The following is a 23,122-nucleotide window of genomic DNA, read 5'->3' as shown; positions in this document are numbered from 1 at the left end:
GGCCAATTCTGGACCCACATGTCCTTCCAAAGTGGGGACATTGGTTCCTGGGCAGGAGTTGATCACGGTGTGGATTTGCCAAGCGTGCCTTCCTCTTAGCACGTTTCTCCCTTGCATTCTGAGTTTGAGTGTCTTCAAAGTCCATGACACCTTTGGTAAAGGCTGTTCTCCAACTGGAGCACTCACAGGCCAATGTTTCCCAATTGTCGGTGTTTATACTACATTTTTAAAGACTTGCTTTGAGACAGTCTTTAAACCTCTTTTGTTGTCCACCAGTGTTACGCTTTCCATTTTTCAGTTTGGAATAAAGTAATTGCTTTGGAAGACGATAATCAGGCATCCGCACAACATGACCAGTCTAATGAAGTTGATGTTAACGAATCATTGCTTCAACACTGGTGATCTTTGCTGCATCCTGTATACTGATATTAGTTCACCTGTCTTCCCAAATGATGTGTAAGATTTTTCGGAGACACCGTTGATGGAATCTTTTGAGAAGTTGGAGATGGCGTTTGTAAGTGGTCCATGTTTCACATGCCTACAGTACAATAGCTTTGTAAACAAGCATTTTGGTTTCCCTGCAAATGTCCCGGTCCTCAAACACTGCACTTCAATCAATAATGTCAGGAGGACTTCTTGATTCATAGCTCAGTCACCTTCCAGTTCTGCCACACCAGCAGCTAATCCACATTCCATCATTGCATTGTGTCACCTTCCAACTGTCAACAGCTTTTCCTGGAACCTTCTGATGCCCTTCCCTTGATTGTCTCCCAGAATTCTCTTAGAGGTTCTGAAATGCCTTATTTCTACAGAACAGTGGTGCTGGGCTCAGTTTTCCCCTCCTCGCAAGTTATAGAAAGCTATGGTAAGTCTGGGTGCTCTTAGCCTATTTGTCTTCCATCCTGTGGGATCTACCCTCTGCATGGTTGAAGGGATTTCTCCAGGCAGATCTCATTACTTCTCAGTTCTCTGGCTGATCCTGTTGCCTGAACTAGAGCTATGCACCGGATTCATTCAAATCCCAAGATGAACTGGGTTGATTCAGGGGAGATGATTCAGGCTTTGGCCAGGTTGCATCAAGAGAGCCCCGGAATCACTCTGGCTCAGTTATTTATAGGCCAACATTCAGGATATAGCTTCTAGAAGGGCAGTTTAAAAGTAACGTTTATTTACATATTTTAAAGACACAGAAAAGGGTATCTATGTATTGAAAACACACCGGGATAATTCACACAGTGCAGTTGATGGTAGATCACCTCGCAGGGGGAATTCAGTTTGAGTAGGCCTGGCAGTGGTGGTCTTTGCCTGACTACCAACCTCCCCATTTGAATAGCTAACATGATGCCCTCATGCTTAGAAGATTTCATTCCACACTACTTTTAGGGAGACCCCCGGGAAATTTGGAAATTGGATTATAAGGGATAGCCTCATGGCAATAATTAAGCCCTGTCTCATGGCAGCAGCTCTTTAAAGGGGGGGGGGAGTCAGCTGAGCAGAGGCGTGCATTCTGTCTTAGCTGGGAAGACTCCAGGTAGGCTGTATGGTGGCCATCACAGAGACAAATAAATGCCTTGCCTCCATACCTTGCTTAGGGACTTCCTGCAGGCATCTGATCAGCTGCCTTCTACCAACAACACTATCTTATTTCCCCCCAGGTGACCCTTTTTTATGACTTCTACTCAGGAAACCATGGACAAAAAGGAGTCGCCAACTAGTAAAAAACCCAAGAAACGGGTGAGGCTGGAGGCTGCATTCAAGGTACGGGGTTTATAACACATTGAAAATCAAAGTTTCTGTGTAATTGTTTCCCAGGTTTCAGATACAGCATTACTTATAAGCTAATAGTACAGTTTGGTTCATAATATATTGGGTGGGGTCTAAAAATAATCATGGTGAAAGTAGACCCACTGGACTCATTTCAATGGGTCTTCTTTAAGCATGACTAAGTCTGAATCCAACCCATTATACTACAGTATTATTTTTCATGTTTCTAAAAAAAATTTATTTACATTATTTAAGTGATTTTGCTAACATTTAATTTCCTTCACTAAATTGTTTTTCCAGGTCTGGTTTTAGGCAGATTTTAAATGGGTTTTCTGTTGTTGAGTTTGTTCTGGCTTTGATATGGTTTTATATACTGATTGGCATTTGTGTTGCTTATAGTCAATATTTATTTATTCTTGTTTATTTATTTGTTTTTAATCTTGTATTTGGTGTTTTACTAATGTTGAAAACTGTTCAGGGGAATAAGTAAACCATCATAATCAGATTTCTCCTTCTTTAAATCCCTGGGGTCTTCAGAACTCCAAGTGGCCTCTTAGTATCAAAGACCCCTTGGGATGATGATGATGATGATGATGATGATGATTTTGGATTGTTACATCTCCACAAAAGTTGTAATTGTCAAGGAATATCTGCATGTCCACCAAATGTACCTCCCCTGAGGACTGAATGCACCTCTGTCTTTATTCTATCTTTCTGCTTCTTGGTTGTAAATACACCTAATTAACAAGAAAGAAATGCAAGTATTTTGCCCTGTCTCATCACAGTATCTCCTACTTCTTCCTGTAGGACTTCTCAATGACACTTCTTTGGGTGTTGTTTGCTGCCTGCCTCCTGTCTGCAACCTATGGTTACAACATCTGGCTGATCTACTCCCCTTCTGTGGTACAAATGGCTTCTTTTATTTTGTGGTAATTTGTTGGTAAAGGGTAATTTGTTGTGCCTCTGAAAGTGGAGGTAAGCCATAGCTATTGTGGCTAGCAGTCACTGACAGTCTAATACTGCATGAGTTTGTCCAAGTTAGTGACTGTCAGAGCCATCAACAGCGACTGTGCTGCTTGAAGGAGTGCTTTCTTTTGACTCTCCTGAATCTTCCAACATTTAGATCCACTGGGTTTCCTCAATTTCTGGTGTTATAAGGGAGGGAGGGGGAGACAAAATAGCATAAACATTTGTAAATTTAGAGAAATCCACACTTAAAGGTGGTTGAATTTTCATGAGGACTTCAAAAACATCACAAACTGATATGGACCGGAAGAGGACTGAATTTAAGAAGGGACAAATGAGAAATCGAGAGAGATTGACAGACTCTCCTATCCCTGGTCACAACCGTTGAGATTCTGCTGTCATGTGATGTGTAGTGCTGTCCTAACATCGACTTTTCTGTGCTTCTCTCCTAGCTCATAAAAGACTTTTATAACGTAACCACTTTCCCCCCGAAGATGAACCCCAACATCAAGGTATTCTTGATGTCCTCCTCCATCGCTTTATATCCACTGGGAGGTACATTCGGGGCACTTCTGATTGGCGTCCTGGAGGATAGATGTGGCAGGTATAGACAGAATCATGACTGATGAACTGCATGCCCTAGGCTGGTGAGAAATGAGGGGAAATGAGTTGCTTCTGACCTACATGCCCTGATCTATCGCATTGCTCACCACCACAGATACCAAATGGCCCATGAAGGGGGAGGAGGTCACAAGAAGAGCATAAGACGGGCCCTGCTGGATCAGGCCAAAGGCCCATCTAGTTCCAGCATCTTGTCCTCACGATAGCCTACAGGTGCCCATGGAATGTCTGCAGATGCCTATGGAAAGCCCACAAGACAGCTACTAATAACTTAAGAAAGCTTTCCCTGAAGTGTTACCCAATTCTATAAATGGAATACTACCTGTAGAACTCCTGAAATGTTTCTTATTGTTCTTAGATTCTTGAGGCAGTATCTTTTGTATTTTGTTTTATCGTCTGCGGCTTTGATAGCTTTTGGCCGCAAGTTGGTTATAAATCTGCAAGATGAATGGAAATAGAATCATAGAATTGTAGAGTTGGAAGGGATCACAAGGGCCATCTAAACCAACCCCCTGCATTGCAGGAATCTTTGGCCCAATGTGGAATTCAATCCCATGACCCTGTGATTAAGAGTCTCATTTTCTACTCACTTTAAAAAGCATGCTCTGGGTGCCTCCCACACTTGTAACCACCATCAACTGGTCTGCGATCCCCATAGTGACTCAGATAGTTGAGGATATAGCCACCAGGGCTAAGTAAAGTTTCAAAGTTCTAGGCAGACAAGAAAGGAAGATAAGACAGGATCAGCACCTTGGAGAGGGACCAAGCAGTAAGCTTCAGGGCAGGCACAGGCAAACTCAGCCCTCCAGATGTTTTGGGATTACAACACCCATCATCCTTAGCTAACAGGACCAGTAGTCAGGGATGATGGGAGTTGTAGTCCCAAAACATCTGGAGGGCTGAGTTTGCCTATGCCTGCTTCAGGGGAAGTGAGGAAATACAGTTGCTGCAGACCTACATCTCTGCAGTAGCATCTAATAACTGGCCTTATGATATACCCTTTAGAAAGGTAGCTCAGAGGTAGAGCACAACTTCCATGTAAAGGATCCCAAGCTCTGCACCCCTCGCGGGAACACAGCAGGGTTGCAAAAGCCAATTTACTAGACCTCATGGAAACATGTGAGCAATGTCTGCTGAAATCCTAGAAAGGGCTTGGATAATTTTAAAGTGCTTAAGAGTAGGGTAGTCAGTGCCTTGCAGGTCTCCACCCATAACTAGCAAAGCGCAGAACCAAGTATCCATAGAAAGCTGAAGGCCTTATTGCAATTCCATAGCTGCTCTTCTACTGCTGCTCTTTTGGTGGTATCATATCTTCACTAGCAACTCCCAACCCACAGAAACTTTTCTGCTTTCCTTGTCTTTTCAGGAAAGGTACTTTGATTATTACTAATGTTTTGTCCATTCTCTCTGCTGTACTCATGGGTTGCACACATGAGGTAACTACATATGAATTCAAAATGGTTGCACGCTTGGTGACTGGAATATGTTCAGGTGAGTCAGGGTACTGGATTGAGTTATTATTATTATTATTATTATTATTATTATTATTATTATTATTTTCATTAAACACATTCCCATAACTTATGCTGTTACCTGCCATGTCTCTGCATCATTTAACACAGTGACCTCTCATGCAGATCAGAAATAACTGGTTGGCATTTTGCATAACTTCGTGGGGAACATTTTGTGGTGCTGACCAATTCCTGTTACTTCCCACTAGGGCCTCCTATACACCGTGGAGATATTCAGATGTTTATATAAATCATGTCACATGCAGATCATGAATTATCCCTTGATTTATCGTCTAACTAGGAATAATCTACAGTGCTGTTCCCATATACATTGGTGAGATATCGCCTGTAGAGCTGCGAGGATGCATAACCATGACGGCCAACTTCTTTTTTTCCATTGGTGTCTTGTTGGCTCAGACCCTCGCTCTTCGGGAAGTCCTGGGGAATGAAAGAGGTAATTTAGAGAAGAGCACCCTCTGCCGTATAGCAGATCAGAAGCACAATCCCCGTTGCTTTATTGTTCGCAATATCATCAGTTACCCTTCTTGCACAGGTTGGTCGATTCTGATGTGCTTTGCTGGGGTCATGCCAGCGTGTCAGGTCTTCCTACTGCCCTTCATTCCTGAAAGTCCTAGGTACTTATACATTCAGAAGAAGGATGAAGATGGTGCAAGAGAAGGTACAATACTATCAATTGTAGTGGGACCTTTAGGAGTGGACACCGTGCAAAACTCCTGTGATAATTGCAGGGCAACTCATATTTAGGATCCCATTAGGAATGGTGGATAGCTTTACAATACTTTGAACTGTACTGGGACCACTGGGTGTGGGCAGCGTACACAGTGGACTCCAAAAGCCTGAAGAAAGTTTACCCATCCCATCAGACAAGGGTAGGGAATTTTTGCAGCTCCAGGGGCCAGTGGGCCAATGTTGACATGTGGATGGGGCAAGCTACCTGTCAATCCCATAACATCCTGATGACATCACATGGTTGATGGTGGGTTGCCCCCCCCCACAGGTCAACATCTCCCATTTGAGCATGGGAAAGTGTTTCACCTACCCTTTTAAAGGTTGCTGGAGCCATCTTTTAAAGGTGGAGCAGCAGAAAGACCCAATCACTCTCCTGAGCACAGTGGTAAGTAGACTCCTCCCACTTTCAACAGGGGAGGGGGAAATCCTGCTTACTGTTGAGTTCAGCTGCACCAGAGAATTTGCTAATTAACAAGATCGCTCCCCCTTTGCATCAGATGATACAAAGGAGGAGCAATCCTGCTTAGCGTTTGGTCTCTGCTTTGCCCAGTGTGGTGATCACACAGGGTCCCCAGACGTTTGACGGTCTATTGACCCTGTGCCACCACTGTAATTGCTTTCTTTGCTGCCACCAACCCGTTTCTCACAGGTACACACGGAGTCCAGACAGTTGTTAACATTAACAAATAATCAAGTTTATTTTATAGTCATGAACAAGCTTATGGTTTCAGTTAATTTTTCTTGGCAGTTTCTTAATCTTAGTTCCTTAACTGTCCTATTAGTTCCTAACAACTTCAAACTGATTATCCCAACTATCTATCTATCTGACTCCACCTAACAGTCCTAACAGTTCTTCTCACTCTCCCACCACACCACTCGACCAACCCACAGACTTATATCCACCCTCTTCCTTCTCCAACTCCCAACCCTCAACTGACTTTCACACAACACCCACTCTAACTCCCCCTATCAGTTTCCACTGGCCAATCACATCACACTCATTTTAACCCTTTCCTTATGACCCACCTAGGAGGCAAACGCCACACCCAGCATATCAATGGCTCTCAACAACCAGCTGGCTGTTGGGCGCTTCGTGAGCTGCACAAAGTAGTTTTGGTCAAGCAAGCCCTGCCCTTTTGGTTAGGCCCCTCCCTTGCCTGTTTGACATTCGGTGTAGGTGTGGGTGGGCACAGCTTGCCCAAAATAACTTTGTTGGCTAAGCTGGGAACCTCAATGGGGCAAGAGTGACCCGCAGGCTGGAGATTCCTTACTCCTGTCATGGGATCTCAGCACTCCGTCATTATTGTATCATTCCTTTTATCCTGGTGTTGTGATTAACACAGGGGCTCTGCACTGCCTTTAATTAGGTGTTTAAAAAACTTCATTTCCACTGACCCCTTTGCTTATTTTGGAAGTCACCTCCTTTCTGCCTCTACTCCCGCCTAGCCTTGCAGATGTTGAGAGGACGGGAAGACGTGGAGGATGAGTTGGACGAGCTCCGCGAGGAGTTCTTTGCTGCGAAGGCAGAAAAGCCCTTGAACACGCCCAAATTGCTCTGGAAGAGAAGCCTGCGATGGCAAGTCATCACTGTAATTACCTTGATGGCTTCCCAGCATCTCACTGGAGTCATTGCGGTAAGAGAGATGCAGGCCAAGGTGTTCTGAGGTTGAGTCAGGTGAAACAAAGACTTGTTTTGAACACAAAGTTCACAGGCGATGACACCAGTCATTCATGCTGTGTATCTGGGGAGATGGTCATATTCTCTGCACTCGGTTGATATTCTGTTCTCCAGGTCTGCAACTATCAAGCACCCCAGGACTTTTAATAATTAAATCATTACAGTTTTAATTGATTGTACTTCTTTTAACATTTGATGTTCTCAGCCATGGACTCCATTGGGAGGGAGGGTGGGACAGAAATGTAATAAACAAATTACTTTGAGCTAAAACCTCTGATTGTTCTGGTCTAATTTCAGACTTACTATTATTCAGAGAGAACCTACACGTATACACATATGGGAAAAGACAATGTCCGCTTCATGAGTATAGCTACCACTGTGAGTTTCTGCCTGGCAAACATATTTTCGGTAAGCATCTCCCGACTCCTCTCTCTCTCATCTTAGCTCATTCGGTGGAGCATGACACTCTAAAATCTCAGGGTTGTGGGTTTAAGCCACACAAAGTTTCTTGCATTGCAGAGGGTCGGACTAGATGGTCCCTGTGGTCCCTCCCAACTGTACAATTATTTGATTCTAAGGTTTCATCACCATACATTTAACGCACATGGCTTCTCCCCAAGGAACCATTCGTGCTGTAGATTATCTTTCTTGGAGCTGCAGTTCCTGGTACCCATAGGGACCAACTCCTTAGGGCTGACTTGTCTTCAGCCCCCTCAATATTGTTGATCAGGGGGCGCATCACCCCCTAATACTGAGGGGGTGGAGGAGGCCAAGCGCTGAGTGGACTGTGGTAAAGCATCAGTAGCAGGCTCTTCTGGAGCGAAAGAGAGGAGCAGCTGTGGTCATTGAGGGGACAGTGAGCAAACATTGATTTATGAACCTTGGCCAGGCAAGTGTTTGAACTGCTTCTTTGCCTCTTTCTCTCTCTAGATGTTTTTAGTTGAATCTGTGGGGCGGAAGATTCTGCTTCTCTCTGGCTTTGGCATCTGCGGCATCCTCTGTGTTCTGTTAGCAATTACTGTGGAATTGCAGGTGGGTAATTCAAGAAGTTTGGGCATCTGTATAGCCTTTTGAACCTGGGCACCCTCCCCTTTAGTATGTATGTGAAGAGTAACTGGTAGCCATCGATAGCCCTCTCCTCCATGAACTAGTCTAATCGCCTTTTAAAGCCATCCAAGCTTGTGGCCATCACTGTGGGGAGTGAGTACCATAGTTCAACTGTGTGTTGAAAGAAGGACTTCCTTTTATCTGTCCCAAACTTCCAATATTCAGCTTCATTGGATGTCCAATGCAGACTCTGAAATTTAAAATCCAGTAGGTTTGGGTGTGAAAGCTTCAAGATGTGAGTGACAAGGAATTGCAAATTTTTCCTGGAAAAGTCATAATAATAATAATAATAATAATAATAATAATAATTTATTTATACCCCACTCATCTGGCTGAGTTTCCCCAGCCACTCTGGGCGGCTTCCAATCAAATGTTAAAAACAATACAGCATTAAATATTAAAAACTTCTCTAAACAGGGCTGCCTTCAGATGTCTTTTAAAGATAAGATAGCTACTTATTTCCTTCACATCTGAAGGGAGGGTGTTCCACAGGGCAGGCACCACTACCGAGAAGACCCTCTGTCTCATTCCCTGTAACCTCACTTCTCTCAGTGAGGGAACCACCAGAAGGCCCTCGGTGCTGCATCTCAGTGTCCGGGCTGAATGTTGGGGGTGGAGACGCTCCTTCAGGTATATAGGACCGAGGCCGTTTAGGGCTTTAAAGGTCAACACCAACACTTTGAATTGTGCTCGGAAACGTACTGGGAGCCAATGCAGATCTCTCAGGACCGGTGTTATGTCGTCCTGGCAGCCACTCCCAGTCACCAGTCTAGCTGCCGCATTCTGGATTAATTGCAGTTTCCAGGTCACCTTCAAAGGTAGCCCCACGTAGAGCGCATTGCAGTAGTCCAAGCGGGAGATAACTAGAGTATGCACCACTCTGGCAAGACAGTCCGCAGGCAGGTAGGGTCTCAGCCTGTGTACCAGATGGAGCTGGTAGACAGCCGCCATGGACAACCTGCACCTCCATGGACAGCTGTGAGTCCAAAATGACTCCCAGGATCATGTATTTTGATTTTCCCCATTACAAGGGATCTCACAGGGGCTTCGCTCTTGATTTTCTGTGGCACCTGCTGCATTCCGTGGGCCAGCAATGCTGTGGGAAAAGACATGGAAATTGTAAAGAAGGGACATCCTTGAAGATCAAGGGGGTAATCAGTGTGGTAGACCCCAAACTCCCATCATCCTCAATCAGCATGGTGAAATGGACAGGGATGACTGGAGTTGTGGCTTCGCAACTTGTGGAGGGCACCATGTTGGCTACCCCTACTCTATGTAAATGGTAGTTAGCAACTTTAGTAATACATAACTGACATATACCCAACTTTCCCTAACAGGACACCATAAGTGAGATGGCGTATTTCAGCACAGTTTTTATTCTCCTATTTCTCCTTGCACAGTGCATTGGCCCAAGTAAGTACCAAGCTCCATGGAGGATGTAAAGGATATGAATAGGAAAGGTAAATTACTGAGTCAGTGAAAACGTTGCATTCAATGTTCTGAATCCTTTCTCTCTACCAAGATTCAACTCCGTGTCTAATTGTATTGGAGCTGTTCCTTCAGACATCGCGGGCCTCAGGCTTTGTGATTGCGGGCTTTGTGCACTGGTTCATGAACTTTGTATCAGGAGTGCTTTTTTATCACACAGAGGTGAGTGATTTTGATGGTCAGTTTTGACGGGGAGTTCATGGTTTGCTTTAGGGCTGTGCAGCAGATTTGGCTGAGGCCGGAAACAAATCGGGCCTATTTGGAGGGACTCAGTTTTTGGATGAGTCAGGTTCAGACAGCCACATTTGACTGCAGGTCGCGTTGCATGGCCCAGAACAATCCATGGCTGTTGGGGGTGGGGAATTAGGCATGAGGGAGAGGCAGGCAGGGTGGGGGAAAACTGCATGACTGCTGGATGCTTCCTCCTCCCCACAGTGACCCCTTCCGCTCAACAGCTGGGTGTGGGTGATACTGTGCAAGCAGCTTTCCTTTAGGATCTGGGTGTCAGGAGTGAGCCAGCAATAAATCACACTGTGCATGTTGGAGTTAACTCGTTATTACCAGGTACACTACAGACTTGGTTGAATGTCAGGCCTAATGAGCAGAAGAGTTCATTCCCTGTGGTCTTACTCCATGAAAAGAAGAAGAAGAAGAAGAAGAAGAAGAAGAAGAAGAAGAAGAAGATAAAGATAATTAAAATACAATTTAAAAAACAAGATTAAAATACAACATTAAAACATTAGGATGCAGCCTCTTCACAGGAGGAGAAAGGAAAAAGAAAGAGGGAAAGAAAATCAAACTGATTCTAAGCCAGAGGCCAGGTGGAACAACTCTGTCTTACAGGCCCTGCGGAAAGAAATCAGATCCTGCCGGGCCCTGGTCTCATGAGACAGAGTGTTCCATCAGGCCGGAGCCAGTGTTGAGAAGGCCCTAGCTCTGATTGAGGCTAATCTAACTTCAAAACCGGCACCTTAAATCTGACCCTGTACTCCACCGGGAGCCAGTGCAGCTTGAAAAGCACTGGGTGAATATGCTCCCATGGCGGAGACCCTGTGAGGAGCCTCACTGCAGCATTCTGCACCCACTAGAGTTTCTGGGACAGCTTCAAGGGCAGCCCTGTGTAGAGCGAATTACAGTAGTCAAGCCTGGAGGTGACCGTCCCATGGATCACTGTGGCCAGGTTGGGGTGGGAAAGGTAAGAGACCAACTGTTGTCAAAAATCAGTTGTCGAGGCTGAAAGTCCCCTCTTCCCCACAACAGTCTTAAGTCCCTTCCTCTCTAGGGCTTTTTCCAAGCAATCTGAGACTGTGCCTGTATGCAGCCAATCTCTCCTCTGCCCTTTTCATGCCACTTCTGGTTCAGGGAGAAAAGGAGGGAGGGGAGCTTGTCACAGCAGAAGGACACTTGTGACTCCTCACCAGCCGAACTCATCTTGGCCTCTTGACCTCCCTCCTCCTCTGCTTCAGCTTCTGCCTTTGATTCTGGATTTCACTCTGCCACAGACTCTCCCAGCTCACCAAGTCCTGCTACCCCTTCAGCTTCTGGCATCTCCTCTTCCCAGCCTTCTCCTTGTGACCACTCATCGTCATCCCACCACCACTCCCTGGGCTCTGAGCTTTCCTTGGTGCTTCCTCAGCTTGTTCCTCCCACCATTCCTCTGTGCCCAACCAGTCCATGACACCGGGGATGGGGTGGCACCCTAGTCTCGGTAGGAAGGAGACACAAGGTTGTTCCTTCCCGCACCCAACTCCTGACTTCGTGTTTAGAAAGGCTTTTAAAACCCTAAGTAAACATTAGCCCTGGCCACAAATGTATTCAGGAACAGATTGGGGTGAGGAGTTGGTCCCCAGGTTGACCCTGGATTGGAAACATAAAACAGATGGCCAGTGGTTTGCACTGGTAAATTAATCCCAGCCACATGTAGCACCATTACCTCCCCCTCTAATTAAATCCACCCAATTATAAAGCAATATGGTTGTCCCCCCCCCCCCCATTTGCTTGCCCCTAGAAGCTTTAAGCTGTGAAGCAGTTTATAAATTTCTGGGTTGTTTTCTTTTGATGCCATATAAAGCACCAAAGCTAACAAGTTAGTGTGCAAACAGATTCCTTCATTTGCCCCAACTGCAACAAAACATGCCTCTCCCATATTGGTCTCTATAGCCACAGCAGGCACTGTAACTGTCCAGCAGTTTGGCTTCACTCACCTACCCACCCCAAGGCACATCTGAGACAAGTGGATGCCAACTATTGCATTGTGGACTGGGGCTCAGAGCTACTGTGTAGGTGCCCATGTTTTGGTGCCTTCTGCAGTAGTGATGTATGGAAGTGAGAGCTGGACCATAAAGAAGGATGATCGCCAAAGAATTGATGCTTTTGAATTATGGTGCTGGAGGAGACTCTTGAGAGTCCCATGGACTGCAAGAAGATCAAACGTATCCATTCTGAAGGAAATCAGCCCTGAGTGCTCACTGGAAGGACAGATCGTGAAGCTGAGGCTCCAATACTTGGACCACCTCTTGAGAAGAGAACACTCCCTGGAAAAGACCCTGATGTTGGGAAAGATTGAGGGCACAAGGAGAAGGGGACAACAGAGGACGAGATGGTTGGACAGTGTTCTTGATGCTACGAACATGAGTTTGGCCAAACTGCGGGAGGCCTGGCATGCTCTGGTCCATGGGGTGATGAAGAGTTGGACACAACTAAATGACTAAACAACAACACAGTCATGGAAGGGTATAGCAATATCTAAATTCAGGCTGTGTGATTGGTGGGCCATGTCTAACCTCTGGATTGCTTCTTTGACATGTCAGTACCAGCATATTGTACTTCTCCAGACTCCATATCAAAACCTGACATCCATAAACTGACTGGGTTGAAGAATTCACACTGATTCTGTAGCCTAACCTAAAGCTTCCCCAGACTGACCGTCATTCCCCTCTTTCAGAGTGTGAATGAGGATCTAAACACAGAAACACATACACATGTGCATGATAGATAAGTAAATAAGCTTCCACGATATGCTCATCTCTCTCTCTCTCTCTCTCTCTCTCTCTCTCTCTCTCTCTCTCCCTCTCCCTCTCCCTCTCCCTCTCCCTTTCTCCCTCTCCCTCTCCCCACCCAACCTCCCCCATTTCCTTCCCAACTCTAGAAGTCGATTGGATCCTACTGCTTTCTGCTTTACTTCCCTGTCTGCCTAGCCACCTTTTTGTTCATCTTGAAGTTTCTCCCAGAAACCAAGAAGAGGACCTTTGTGGATATCAAGAGAATCATGTTGCTGCGGTCAGTCAAGAAGGTCTCAGCCACGGTGGTTGATTAGAAACTCAAGAATCAGCCTATGCAGTTATTTAGTTGGGATTTTTTTGTTTTTGTATTTCCAAACGATTCTAAGAAAGCTCTTATTGATATCCTCCAATTGCCTTAGTTCAGCTAATGTAGTAATAATATAAGATTCCCTGCTGATCTAAAAACCAGTCTTCTTCTTTTTTACATTCAGTCTTACCTGTGAAAACAGGGACAAACTGAGAAAGCACTACATCTTATTAGCTGCCATCTTTTCAATGTTTTGGCTGAGTCAAAATATATGGAGATAGGGATGGGCAGTAGCTCAGTGGGTTTACAGGAAAGAGGTCCTAGGTTGAACCCTGAGAACTTCCAGGTGGAACTGGGAAGGATTTTAACCAGAAGACCCAGAGAACTGCTGCGAGTCCTTGCAGGCAGTATTGGACATACCAGTTGCCCAGCTTCAGCATAAAACAACTTCCTCTCTTCATTGATTGTGATCTCAATGGCTTTGTTTGAGCTGCTTGTGTACAGAAATGGATACATTGGGGGGCAACTTGCTTGCAAAAACGTGCTCTCAGGCAAAATTGCATACACAATGTGCATTTTAGGAGAAATGCATGCTAAATTGCTGGGAAATTTTCATTAGGCAAGGGGAATGTGGTGAACTGAACCTAAGACTGGAATAATGAAATATATGTATAAACTGAAATTCATCATCCCTAGGGACACTTCTACATTTCATTTTCTGAGTTTCATATTTAAATATATAACAAATCAGTTTGTCAGGGAAGTGTTTACCCACCTCTGCTTTCTGTGACTGGTAAATGCCTCTGTTTTGTCGCCCCTTTTTGTCTTTTCGAGATGCCTTTGTTTGTTTGTTTAATACCCTGCCTTTCTCCCTGTTCAGCACCCAAAGGGGCACATAGCATGAATGTAAACAGCTAAAACCACACACTATTAGAAACAACACTGAAAACACTGAAAACCTTTTAAGCACACAAGTCAATGTACAACACTCATCCTCAGAAAACCCAGTCGTAACAGTAACTGGGCACCCAAAGGCCTGTCTCAACAACAACAGCAACAAGTGTTTGTCTACCGGTGAAAGGAAAGCAATGGCTGGGGAGCAGGCCCTAGCTTCCCATGGAAGGGAGTCAGCTTCACAACCTGAGAGCAGCTACCGAGGAGGCCTTATCTGCTGTTAACATATCAGCAGCATGGTTTGCCTGTAATGTCTCTTTTAATGGTTCAGTTATATCCCTGGGATTTTTAGAAACTAATTTTCTAAGACACATCTTGTCTCTTAATGCATAATGTATGCAGAATGCACACACACAAATACTAAACTGCCATTTCACAGGCTTATGACATATGTTTTGGACAGATGATAATAGATCATTGGACAACTGTTGTTCCCACCCCAACTCCAAATCTTTTCAGCCTAAAGAGTAAATGCTACATTGGGCTTTAAAAGAGGATGGCCATACAGAATACAACAGTCTTCAGCAATATGTAATGAGAATGTTGCCCCACATTGATCCTTGGAATGAGAAAAAATGGTTGTCACAGTATTTCCCGGTGCAAACTTTTGAGTGGTGTTGAACATGAATGAACCCTGTAGATCCATCCAATGAGAAAATGAGCAACACAGTCTATTGACAAATCTAGAAACCAATCACACATATATGGCAACTTACATATTTTGTGCCAATCCTGGAAAACTTCGTGGGAAAGAAAAGGTTTAAGTTGCAATGTGCAACATGGATGTGAAACTGCTTTGAAAACTACTTGGAAACTCATGGGTGGTGGGGAGGTTTGGAGAACAGCCCTGTGTGTACCATCTTGCATACCTTGGGACCACCTAAGCTAGTCTGCTGCTCTTGGGTACAGTGGAAGATTCTGACCCATGGCTAGGGTTGAACCAAAATTCCACTGAAAATCTATTTATACATGGACCCGGGGCACATCTTGTCCTTCACCTACCCCAGTATTTATTGGGGATCTATGCCCCATCCCTCTTTGATTCATATGCAATCACCCCCAAGCAGGTAGCATCTACCATTGCAGCAAAACTAACACCATTCCAAAGTTTGGCAGGCTTCATCCCCTCATCAGGGGTGACCATCTGGCATCTTGCATCCAATTATGGGCAAAAATAAAATATATACAAACATTTCCTTTGTTTTTCTGTTTTTAGACACCAGACTTTAAAGTTCCCTACACGAAAACCCCTGGATGTATCTGTCTACGATTTGGTGGAGCAACTTTGCCTGCAAATTTAATCCACTTCTGTGAAAGAAAGAATAGCTATGTATATAGGAATGGGGGCAACAGAGTTTTGCTTTTAACAGATTTAATTTGGTCCCAAGTAACAAGTTGAACTGGAAAGACACAGTGGTTCCCAAGCTGTTTGGTGCTTCCCAGAGCTACAGATACAAGTCATATCTTGTCAATGACATCTGAAGGGCACCATCTCAGCCACTACTCCTTTACTTCCATTTCTTTGGGCATTGAAATGCCACCTGTCCACCACCCCATCTCCCAGCTATTCTCCTGTGTATGTAACGTAACCTTTTCTACCCATACCTCTCATAGTATTTTGTTTCTTCCTATGAAAACGACTAGAGAAATGGATGCAGTGTTCAGAATTCTACATCCAGGTTCAGGTACCATAAGTGTGTGCTCTCTCTCTGTCTGTCTCTCATATCTAATGGCACAAAAGTCAACATTTCCTTTTAAAAAAACCAACCCTAATTTTATCTAGCAAAGGAACTAGAAAATTAATTACATAGAAGATTAGTGTGACTACATTATAATAAGTGGACACCATGGAAGACATGAATGATTGAAAACTTAATATGAACCAGATCTGTAAGAAAGTGGAACTCTTAATATTTATATGATCCATTTAATAGATTTCCAATTTATTTTGGGGCACATCCATTTAATAAGTAACTGATTACCCTGATCTGGAGCAAATTGACCATAGTCCGTGGAGCTCCATTAGGTACATCATTAAGTATGAGCTCATGCACTGGATTGTGGTGTGTTTGTATGTTTGTGTGTATATGTTTTGGTTTATACCTGTACCCTAACCACCTCCTCTGTAGCCCATCGTGAGAGCTTAAAAATACAAATGAGTCCTGGGGGGAAAAGCAGTGATGGGCAATTACCTTTAGGCTTTACATAGCTAATTTGCCCTACCTTCTCAATACTGGAAGAACTTGTGATTTTGCCAGTCTGAGACAACGGGAAATGGTCGTCCCCTCTCTGTGTCCCTGCTAGCCCTTTCTATTCTCAGAAGCTATCACTGATAGCCTCTTATCTCCAAAACACCTTTCTCTGCAAGTATCCACTGTGTGTACAGCCACATATAGTACAGGAGAAAGTGCATGCAAAATGTATACAATTTAAATGCAATGTTTACCCTGCATTTTTTTTCTAAGTCCAGAGAAATGAGATGGACTGAGCTTATGGCTGAGCATATATGCACAACTCTGAGAATGCCTTTCAGTTCCAAATCAGTATGTAGAGTGGTATTCTTTATTTGTAAGTTACCGTGGTACCTCGGGTTAAGAACTGAAATCGTTCTGGAGGTCCATTCTTAACCTGAAACTGTTCTTAACTGAAGCACCACTTTAGCTAATGGGGCCTCCCGCTGCCGCTGCGTGATTTCTGTTCTCATCCTGAAGCAAAGTTCTTAACCCGAGGTACTATTTCTGGGTTAGCGGAGTCTGTAACCCGAAGCATCTGTAACCCAAGGTAGCACTGTATTGAACTGGAAAAATAAACTCTTGGTAACGTAAGACACATATTTTTAGTTTGTACAGGCACCGATCATTTTAAGCACACCCAACTGATGCATGGTTCCTTTTGGACCCGGAAGAAGGCAGAATAGGGGCGGAATGGGGTGGGGCATAACATTCCCAGAGATCAGAAAGAGACTTTTGTCTGTGTTTGGATACAATTGGGCATCTTTTTGAATAAAAATGACAGACCGAACCTTTCAAAACGGCACTGATTTTAACCACTGATTTTGAAATTACACTGACCTTTTTATTTTTTTGCTCCTTTTAATTTCTGAGAAATACTGATTTTGAGACTGCTAGTATAACATAAAATATAAAAGAAGGAAAGGTGTGTTTCTCTCTTTTAGTTGGTAAAGCATATACCTGGATTCTTTACTGTCCATTTGAGGCAAAATCTCTGAGAAAGTGGGATTGTGGGAGGAGAAAAGGAAGAGAGCAGCTGACAAAATATTTCTGTTAATAAAATGATTGCATGGATAGCCAGTGGGAGAATGACCTAATGTAAAAGGGATGCATTAGGATTTACAGTAACATCAACATACGTAGCTATTCCATATTAAGGAGACAACCTTACAGGTCAGTTCTGAATTTCTAAGAGACAATGATAATTTTAGTGAGGAAAGGAAGCAGACATAATCAGGACTAAATAACAGGTTTTCCCCCAACTGCATTGAAGAATCTTAGGCTTCCTATTTCTATCCATGATTATTTCTCCCGCATGACAGCATGGGATACAATCAAAATGCAGTATCAGTCAATCAACAATTGCAATATATTCTGCTGCAGTTTCTTTGGAACCATTTAAATTGTGCAAACTTTCCTAAAGTACAATTTTTTGATGCATTCTTCACCCTAAAGTATGTTTCCACTAGTGCTGTCCGTGGTCTAGAACTGAAGACTTGGGCCCAGACTGAAAGCCTTCATGGAGTGGGCTTGTTGGTGGATTCAGCCTGGTTATGGCACATTAAGAGAGCCCTGATGGATCAAGGGCCCATCTAGTCCAGCACATTGATTTTGTAGTGGCCAACCTTTGAGAAGGCTGCAATCAGGACATGAGCTCAGCAGCACTCTCAGAGCTGGGGAAAGCACTGAACAATCATTACTCATTTACCTTTCTCCAACTCAGACCTTATGCTTTTCCATCTTCAAACCCCAACTCCAAACTCCAAACTTTGGCTCCTCAAACAGAACTGCACTGGTTACACATGTTCCCTGCCCCCACAGAATCTGACATTCATGTAAAAGCACACACAGGTCCATTACTTGTGGGGCAGATTACCATATGTCTTGAATGGAGAGTTGTGGCTGTTGTTGGTGATGGTGATAGCAGTACACTACTGAATACCAGCTGCAGGAAACACCAGGAAGGCAGAGTGCTCTTGCACTCAGGGCCTGCTTGCCAGGTTTTCAAAGTTTGCTTCTGTAAGAGCATGTAGCTGGGCTAGATGGGCAAGTGGGACATGTTGTTGTTTAGTTCTTTAGTCGTGTCCGACTCTTCATGACCCCATGGACCAGAGCATGCCAGGCATTCCTGTCTTCCACTGCCTCCGCAGGTTGGTCAAACTCATGCTGGTAGCTTCGAGAACACTGTCCAACCATCTCGTCCTCTGTCATCCCCTTCTCCTTGTGCCCATAATCTTTCCCAACATCAGGGTCTTCTCCAGGGAGTCTTCTCTTCTCATGTGGTGGCCAAAGTATTGGAGTATTCAGGACCTGTCCTTCCAGTGAGCACTCAGGATTGATTTCCTTCAAAATGGATAGGTTTGATCTTCTTGCAGTCCATGGGACTCTCAAGAGTCTCCTTTCGCACCATAATTCAAAAAAAATAGGACATAGTAGACATATTAATACCACATAGGCTGAGCCTGGAGGATAGTAGCTTCTGAGTAGTCTATCCTCAAAGCGCTATAACAGTTGTTTTGGCAGCAGCATCTCAAAGGCAAAAGCCAAAATGTTTTGTGAATTTATAATATATGAGAAGCATCACAAGCCTCCTACATAACTGCTGTGAATGGCATTAATAGGGTTGCCATATCTTGAAGAGCAAAAAAGAGGACAACCCAAGGTGCTGCCAGCCCGAACGAGGGAAGCCAAGGAGCCTCTTTCCCCAGCTGGGACTGGCAGCAGCAGCAGTGTGCAGAGCAGCCCAAGTCTGAGCCCAAACCGTCCGAGCCCCCCCAAAATCTCCCAAACCTGGACATTTCCTTGAAAATGTAAAAATCAGCGCAGTTGGGCATGCTGGCTGGGATCACATAGTGAAGGAGAAAAAAGCTGCAATAGATGGGGGAACAGCTACAGGCATGTGCTGGGAAAGAAACACATTCTCCATGCAATAGTTTTTTAACAAAGTAAGTTGGGCTCTGACATCACAGTTTACTGAGAGCCAGTGTGGTGTAGTGGTTAAGAGCGGTAGACTCGTAATCTGGTGAACCGGGTTAGCGTCTCTGCTCCTCCACATGCAGCTGCTGGGTGACCTTGGGCTAGTGACACTTCTCTGAAGTCTCTCAGCCCCACTCACCTCACAGAGTGTTTGTTGTGGTGGAGGAAGGGAAAGGAGAATGTTAACTGCTTTGAGACTCCTTAGGGTAGTGATAAAGCGGGATAACAAATCCAAACTCCTCCTCCTCCTCCTCCTCCTCCTCCTCCTCCTCCTCCTCCTCCTCTTCTTCACTCCCCACCAGAACAAGTGAGTGCTCAGTCCAGTCCTGCAATTTAAACAAGATATTGCTGTGTTTGGGGGCATCAAAGTTCAACCATGGGACACTTCCCAGCTCTTGCTTGTGTCCTAAGCAGAAACAGTGGAGTGGAAGAAGAGGAGTACCATACGTAGGGCATGGCCCCTCTTAGCAACATGGAGAGCCCCACTGAAAAAGGTTCCAGGTGGGGTGATGGTGGAGGAAGCAATGGGACGAGGAGGAAGAAGGTGAGAAGAAGCCACTGAGAAGCAGGGGCAATGGCAAGAGCATTCTTCCCCTTCCAAGGGAAGTGGGTCCAGTGGTCTGCCCTCTGTCAGCAAGGAGAACCAGGAGTGAGGTGCAGCTCTCACAAAGCCCCAGAGGATGAAGAGGAGAGCCCACATCTCTTAAGGCATCACTCTGGGATCCCACATAGCAGTTGCCTGGGTTGCCACTTAACAAGGTGAACAGAAGGTCAGTAAAATCCCTGGTTTAACATGCCAGAGACTTTGTTGTTGTTGTTGTTTAGTCGTTTAGTCGTGTCCAACCCTTCGTGACCCCATGGACCAGAGCATGCCAGGCACTCCTGTCTTACACTGCCTCCCGCAGTTTGGTCAAACTCATGTTGGTAGCTTCGAGAACACTGTCCAACCATCTCGCCCTCTGTCGTCCCCTTCTCCTTGTGCCCTCAATCTTTCCCAACATCTTTTCCAGGGAGTCTTCTCTTCTCAAGAGGTGGTCAAAGTATTGGAGCCTCAGCTTCACGATCTGTCCTTCCAGTGAGCACTCAGGGCTGATTTCCTTCAGAATGGAGAGGTTGGATCTTCTTGACTCTCAAGAGTCTCCTCCAGCACCATAATTCAAAAGCATCAATTCTTCTGTGTTCAGCCTTCTTTATAGTCCAGTGCCAGAGACTTAAGTTTGGGGTTAACGGGGCACAGAGGTAAGGGAGACCTGCATGTACTTTCAAGGCAACCATCAAAGGAGAAAAGAGACACCAGTATGGTGTTGCATTCAATGCTACTCAGAGTTGAACTAGCATGAGCTACAATGCACGTGTCCCTAACTTACTCCCTTCTGAAGTCACAAAGGTATTGAAAAAGAGGCAATCTAATCTCATCCAGTCCCAGCCCTTAAATAGAAATAGTAAACCCCCCAAAATTGGATGGGATCATTAAGTGTGCAGTGCAAACATGTGTAGCTTCTTCTGTTCCTGGAGCGCTGCCACAATTAAGTCATTCAAATTCTCCCTGTTTGGCTGGCAGAGTGCTTACTCGGGAGAAGGGGAGGGGGCGACAAAGAACAAACTGTCCCAAAGGAAGCCGCCCACAAGGACAGCCGTTAGAAGAAACAACCCAGAGACATTTGCAAAGAAAACACACACACCCCTGTGTTGCATAAGGATTCAAGTCTTGAAGGGTGTTAACAGTAACTGATTTCAACACTTCCTTGAGGCCTGATCTTTCCTCTATTAGCTCTTCTGAAGTGGTGGTTTGCCTGGGGAATGGTTCCAAACACCCTGAGATATTCCATCGCCCACAAAAGGGCCCTCTTTTTTTGAACAGGGGAGTGACAGTCCTCTGATGGAGGTTGCAGAAGGGCAGTATCCCAAGGTTTCAGGGCTCTGAGGCAAACTTTTCATAACCTACAATGCCTGGGAATGAATCCAGGACCTTGTCCATGCAAACCTCATGTTCTTCCGCTGAGCTAAAAACAACAACAACCAAAGACAATTGTGAAGCCTCATCCATGGCATTAAGGACACACCAGAATTATGTAAAAGTTCCAATTCAGATTCAGTTCAGATTTCACATGGACTCCTAGAGACAGCTTAAGAGTCCAGACCCGAATGAATCTGCACCAATCAGAAGCTGTGCCTTGGTTTTCAAACATTTCGGAAGCCAAACGGACTTCCAGAATGGATTAAGTTTGGCGCTTTTGTTTTTGCTATTTATTTTGCATTTTTGTTTTTGAGGCTTTTTCGGTTCATTTGTTTTTGTGACTGTGTGGAACCCAGTTCAGCTACTGATTGATTGATTGATTGATTGTGTGACTATGGAAATGAATAAAAGCCCCCCATCCAAACAATGGCTATCATCAGTGCGGGTAAGAAAATAATAATAATTTTAATTTTTTATCATCTACAATAGTGTCGTATTTATTTTATAGTACAGTACATTGATTATTGCTTTCATTTTATGGATCTGTGGTCTTGTTAGATTGTAAAATTCATCTTAAATTGGTGTTTTAGGGGTTGTTTTTAAAAATCTGGAACAGATTAATCTATTCTGCATTATTTTCTATGGGAAAGTGCACCTGGGTTTTGGAACGCTTTGGTTTTGGAACGGACTTCTGGAACAGATTAAGTTTGAGAACCAAAGTACCACTGTATCTGAAAATAATAATTATTTGGGCAGTTCACCAGCAATTCTACCCACAATCACATTGGATCTGGGTACAGAGATGCATATGAGCCCATTCTGGTCAATAAGATTTTCATCTAGGTAAAGGTAAAGGGACCCCTGACCATTAGGTCCAGTAGTTACCAACTCTGAGGTTGCAGCACTCATCTCACTTTATTGGCCAAGGGAGCCGGTGTACAGCTTCCGGATCATGTGACCAGCATGACTAAGCCACTTCTGGCGCACCAGAGCAGCTCATGGAAATGCTGTTTACCTTCCCGCCAGAGCGGTATCTATTTATCTACTTGCACTTTTACATGTTTTCGAACTGCTAGGTTGGCAGAAGCAGAGACCAAGCAACAGGAACTCACCCTGTCACTGGGATTTGAACTGCTGACCTCCTGATCAGCAAGTCCTAGACTCTGTGGTTTAATCCACAGTGCCACCCGCGTCCCATAATGGATGCATATTTAGGCTTTAAAGCATATCCTCCAACATTTCTCTGATGAAAATAGGGACGCCCCCATTCCATAATGATAATTTTACTATTTATATCCCACACATCTTACTGGGTTGCCCCAAGTACTTTGAACAGCTTCCAACATATGTAAAAACATAATAAAACATTAAACCTTTTTAAAAACAACTTCCCTATATAGGAGCAACGGGAGCTCACCCCATCGCGGGGATTCAAACCGCCTACCTTCTGATCAGCGAGTCCTAGGCTCTGTGGTTTAACCAACAGCACCACCTGTGTTCCAGATTGTCATCTACTGCTCTGCATTTACTTGGAGGAGGGCTTTAAGCATGGCAGCCCCACTTTGTGGAATAGCATCCCTGTTGAGATACGACAGCACCTGCTATCTACATTTTCAGAAAAGAACTGAAGGCAGTTTTGTTCCAGCAGGTTTTCCCAGCTGTATAAATGGGCCTTTGCAGTGCTTTTTCTCTCTATAGAAAAAGATATTTGATAAGCAATAATGCTTCTCTGAGGGGCAAACTCAGTTCGTAGCACCTTGGGTGCCATGCTTTAACCTTTATGTATGTGAACTGTATTTTTCTCCTTTCA

At 44.5% G+C, this 23,122-nt stretch overlaps 1 protein-coding gene across 1 annotated transcript; it reads left to right on the top strand.

Moving 5' to 3' along the window:
* The first annotated feature begins 753 nt into the window (after positions 1–753).
* Positions 754–13,352, top strand: LOC310682150 (solute carrier family 2, facilitated glucose transporter member 5-like). The gene is made up of 13 exons (XM_083450595.1): positions 754–865; positions 1,656–1,758; positions 2,572–2,667; positions 3,183–3,334; positions 4,718–4,842; positions 5,164–5,316; positions 5,416–5,541; positions 7,059–7,246; positions 7,588–7,698; positions 8,221–8,322; positions 9,735–9,810; positions 9,920–10,047; positions 13,034–13,352. Exons 2-13 carry the CDS (start codon positions 1,669–1,671, stop codon positions 13,199–13,201), a joined length of 1,515 nt encoding a protein of 504 aa, XP_083306721.1. The 5' UTR covers positions 754–865; positions 1,656–1,668; the 3' UTR covers positions 13,202–13,352.
* Positions 13,353–23,122: the final 9,770 nt, after the last annotated feature.

This window comes from Podarcis tiliguerta (genome assembly GCF_965153285.1).
Source record: "Podarcis tiliguerta genome assembly, chromosome: 7".
In the NCBI taxonomy this organism is placed as follows: Eukaryota; Metazoa; Chordata; class Lepidosauria; order Squamata; family Lacertidae; genus Podarcis; species Podarcis tiliguerta.
The sequence above is the reverse complement of the archived record's forward strand: the minus strand, read 5'-3'. Positions and strand labels throughout refer to the sequence as shown.

What these genes read in the sequence shown, in the direction of transcription:
- LOC310682150 (XM_083450595.1), top strand. Translation starts at nt 1,669, where the DNA reads ATGACTTCTACTCAGGAAACCATGGACAAAAAGGAGTCGCCAACTAGT. An exon ending in CAATTACTGTGGAATTGCAG is followed by an intron (nt 8,323 to 9,734) that starts GTGGGTAATTCA and finishes TTTCCCTAACAG; the next exon opens with GACACCATAAGTGAGATGGC. An exon ending in TGCACAGTGCATTGGCCCAA is followed by an intron (nt 9,811 to 9,919) that starts GTAAGTACCAAG and finishes CTCTCTACCAAG; the next exon opens with ATTCAACTCCGTGTCTAATT.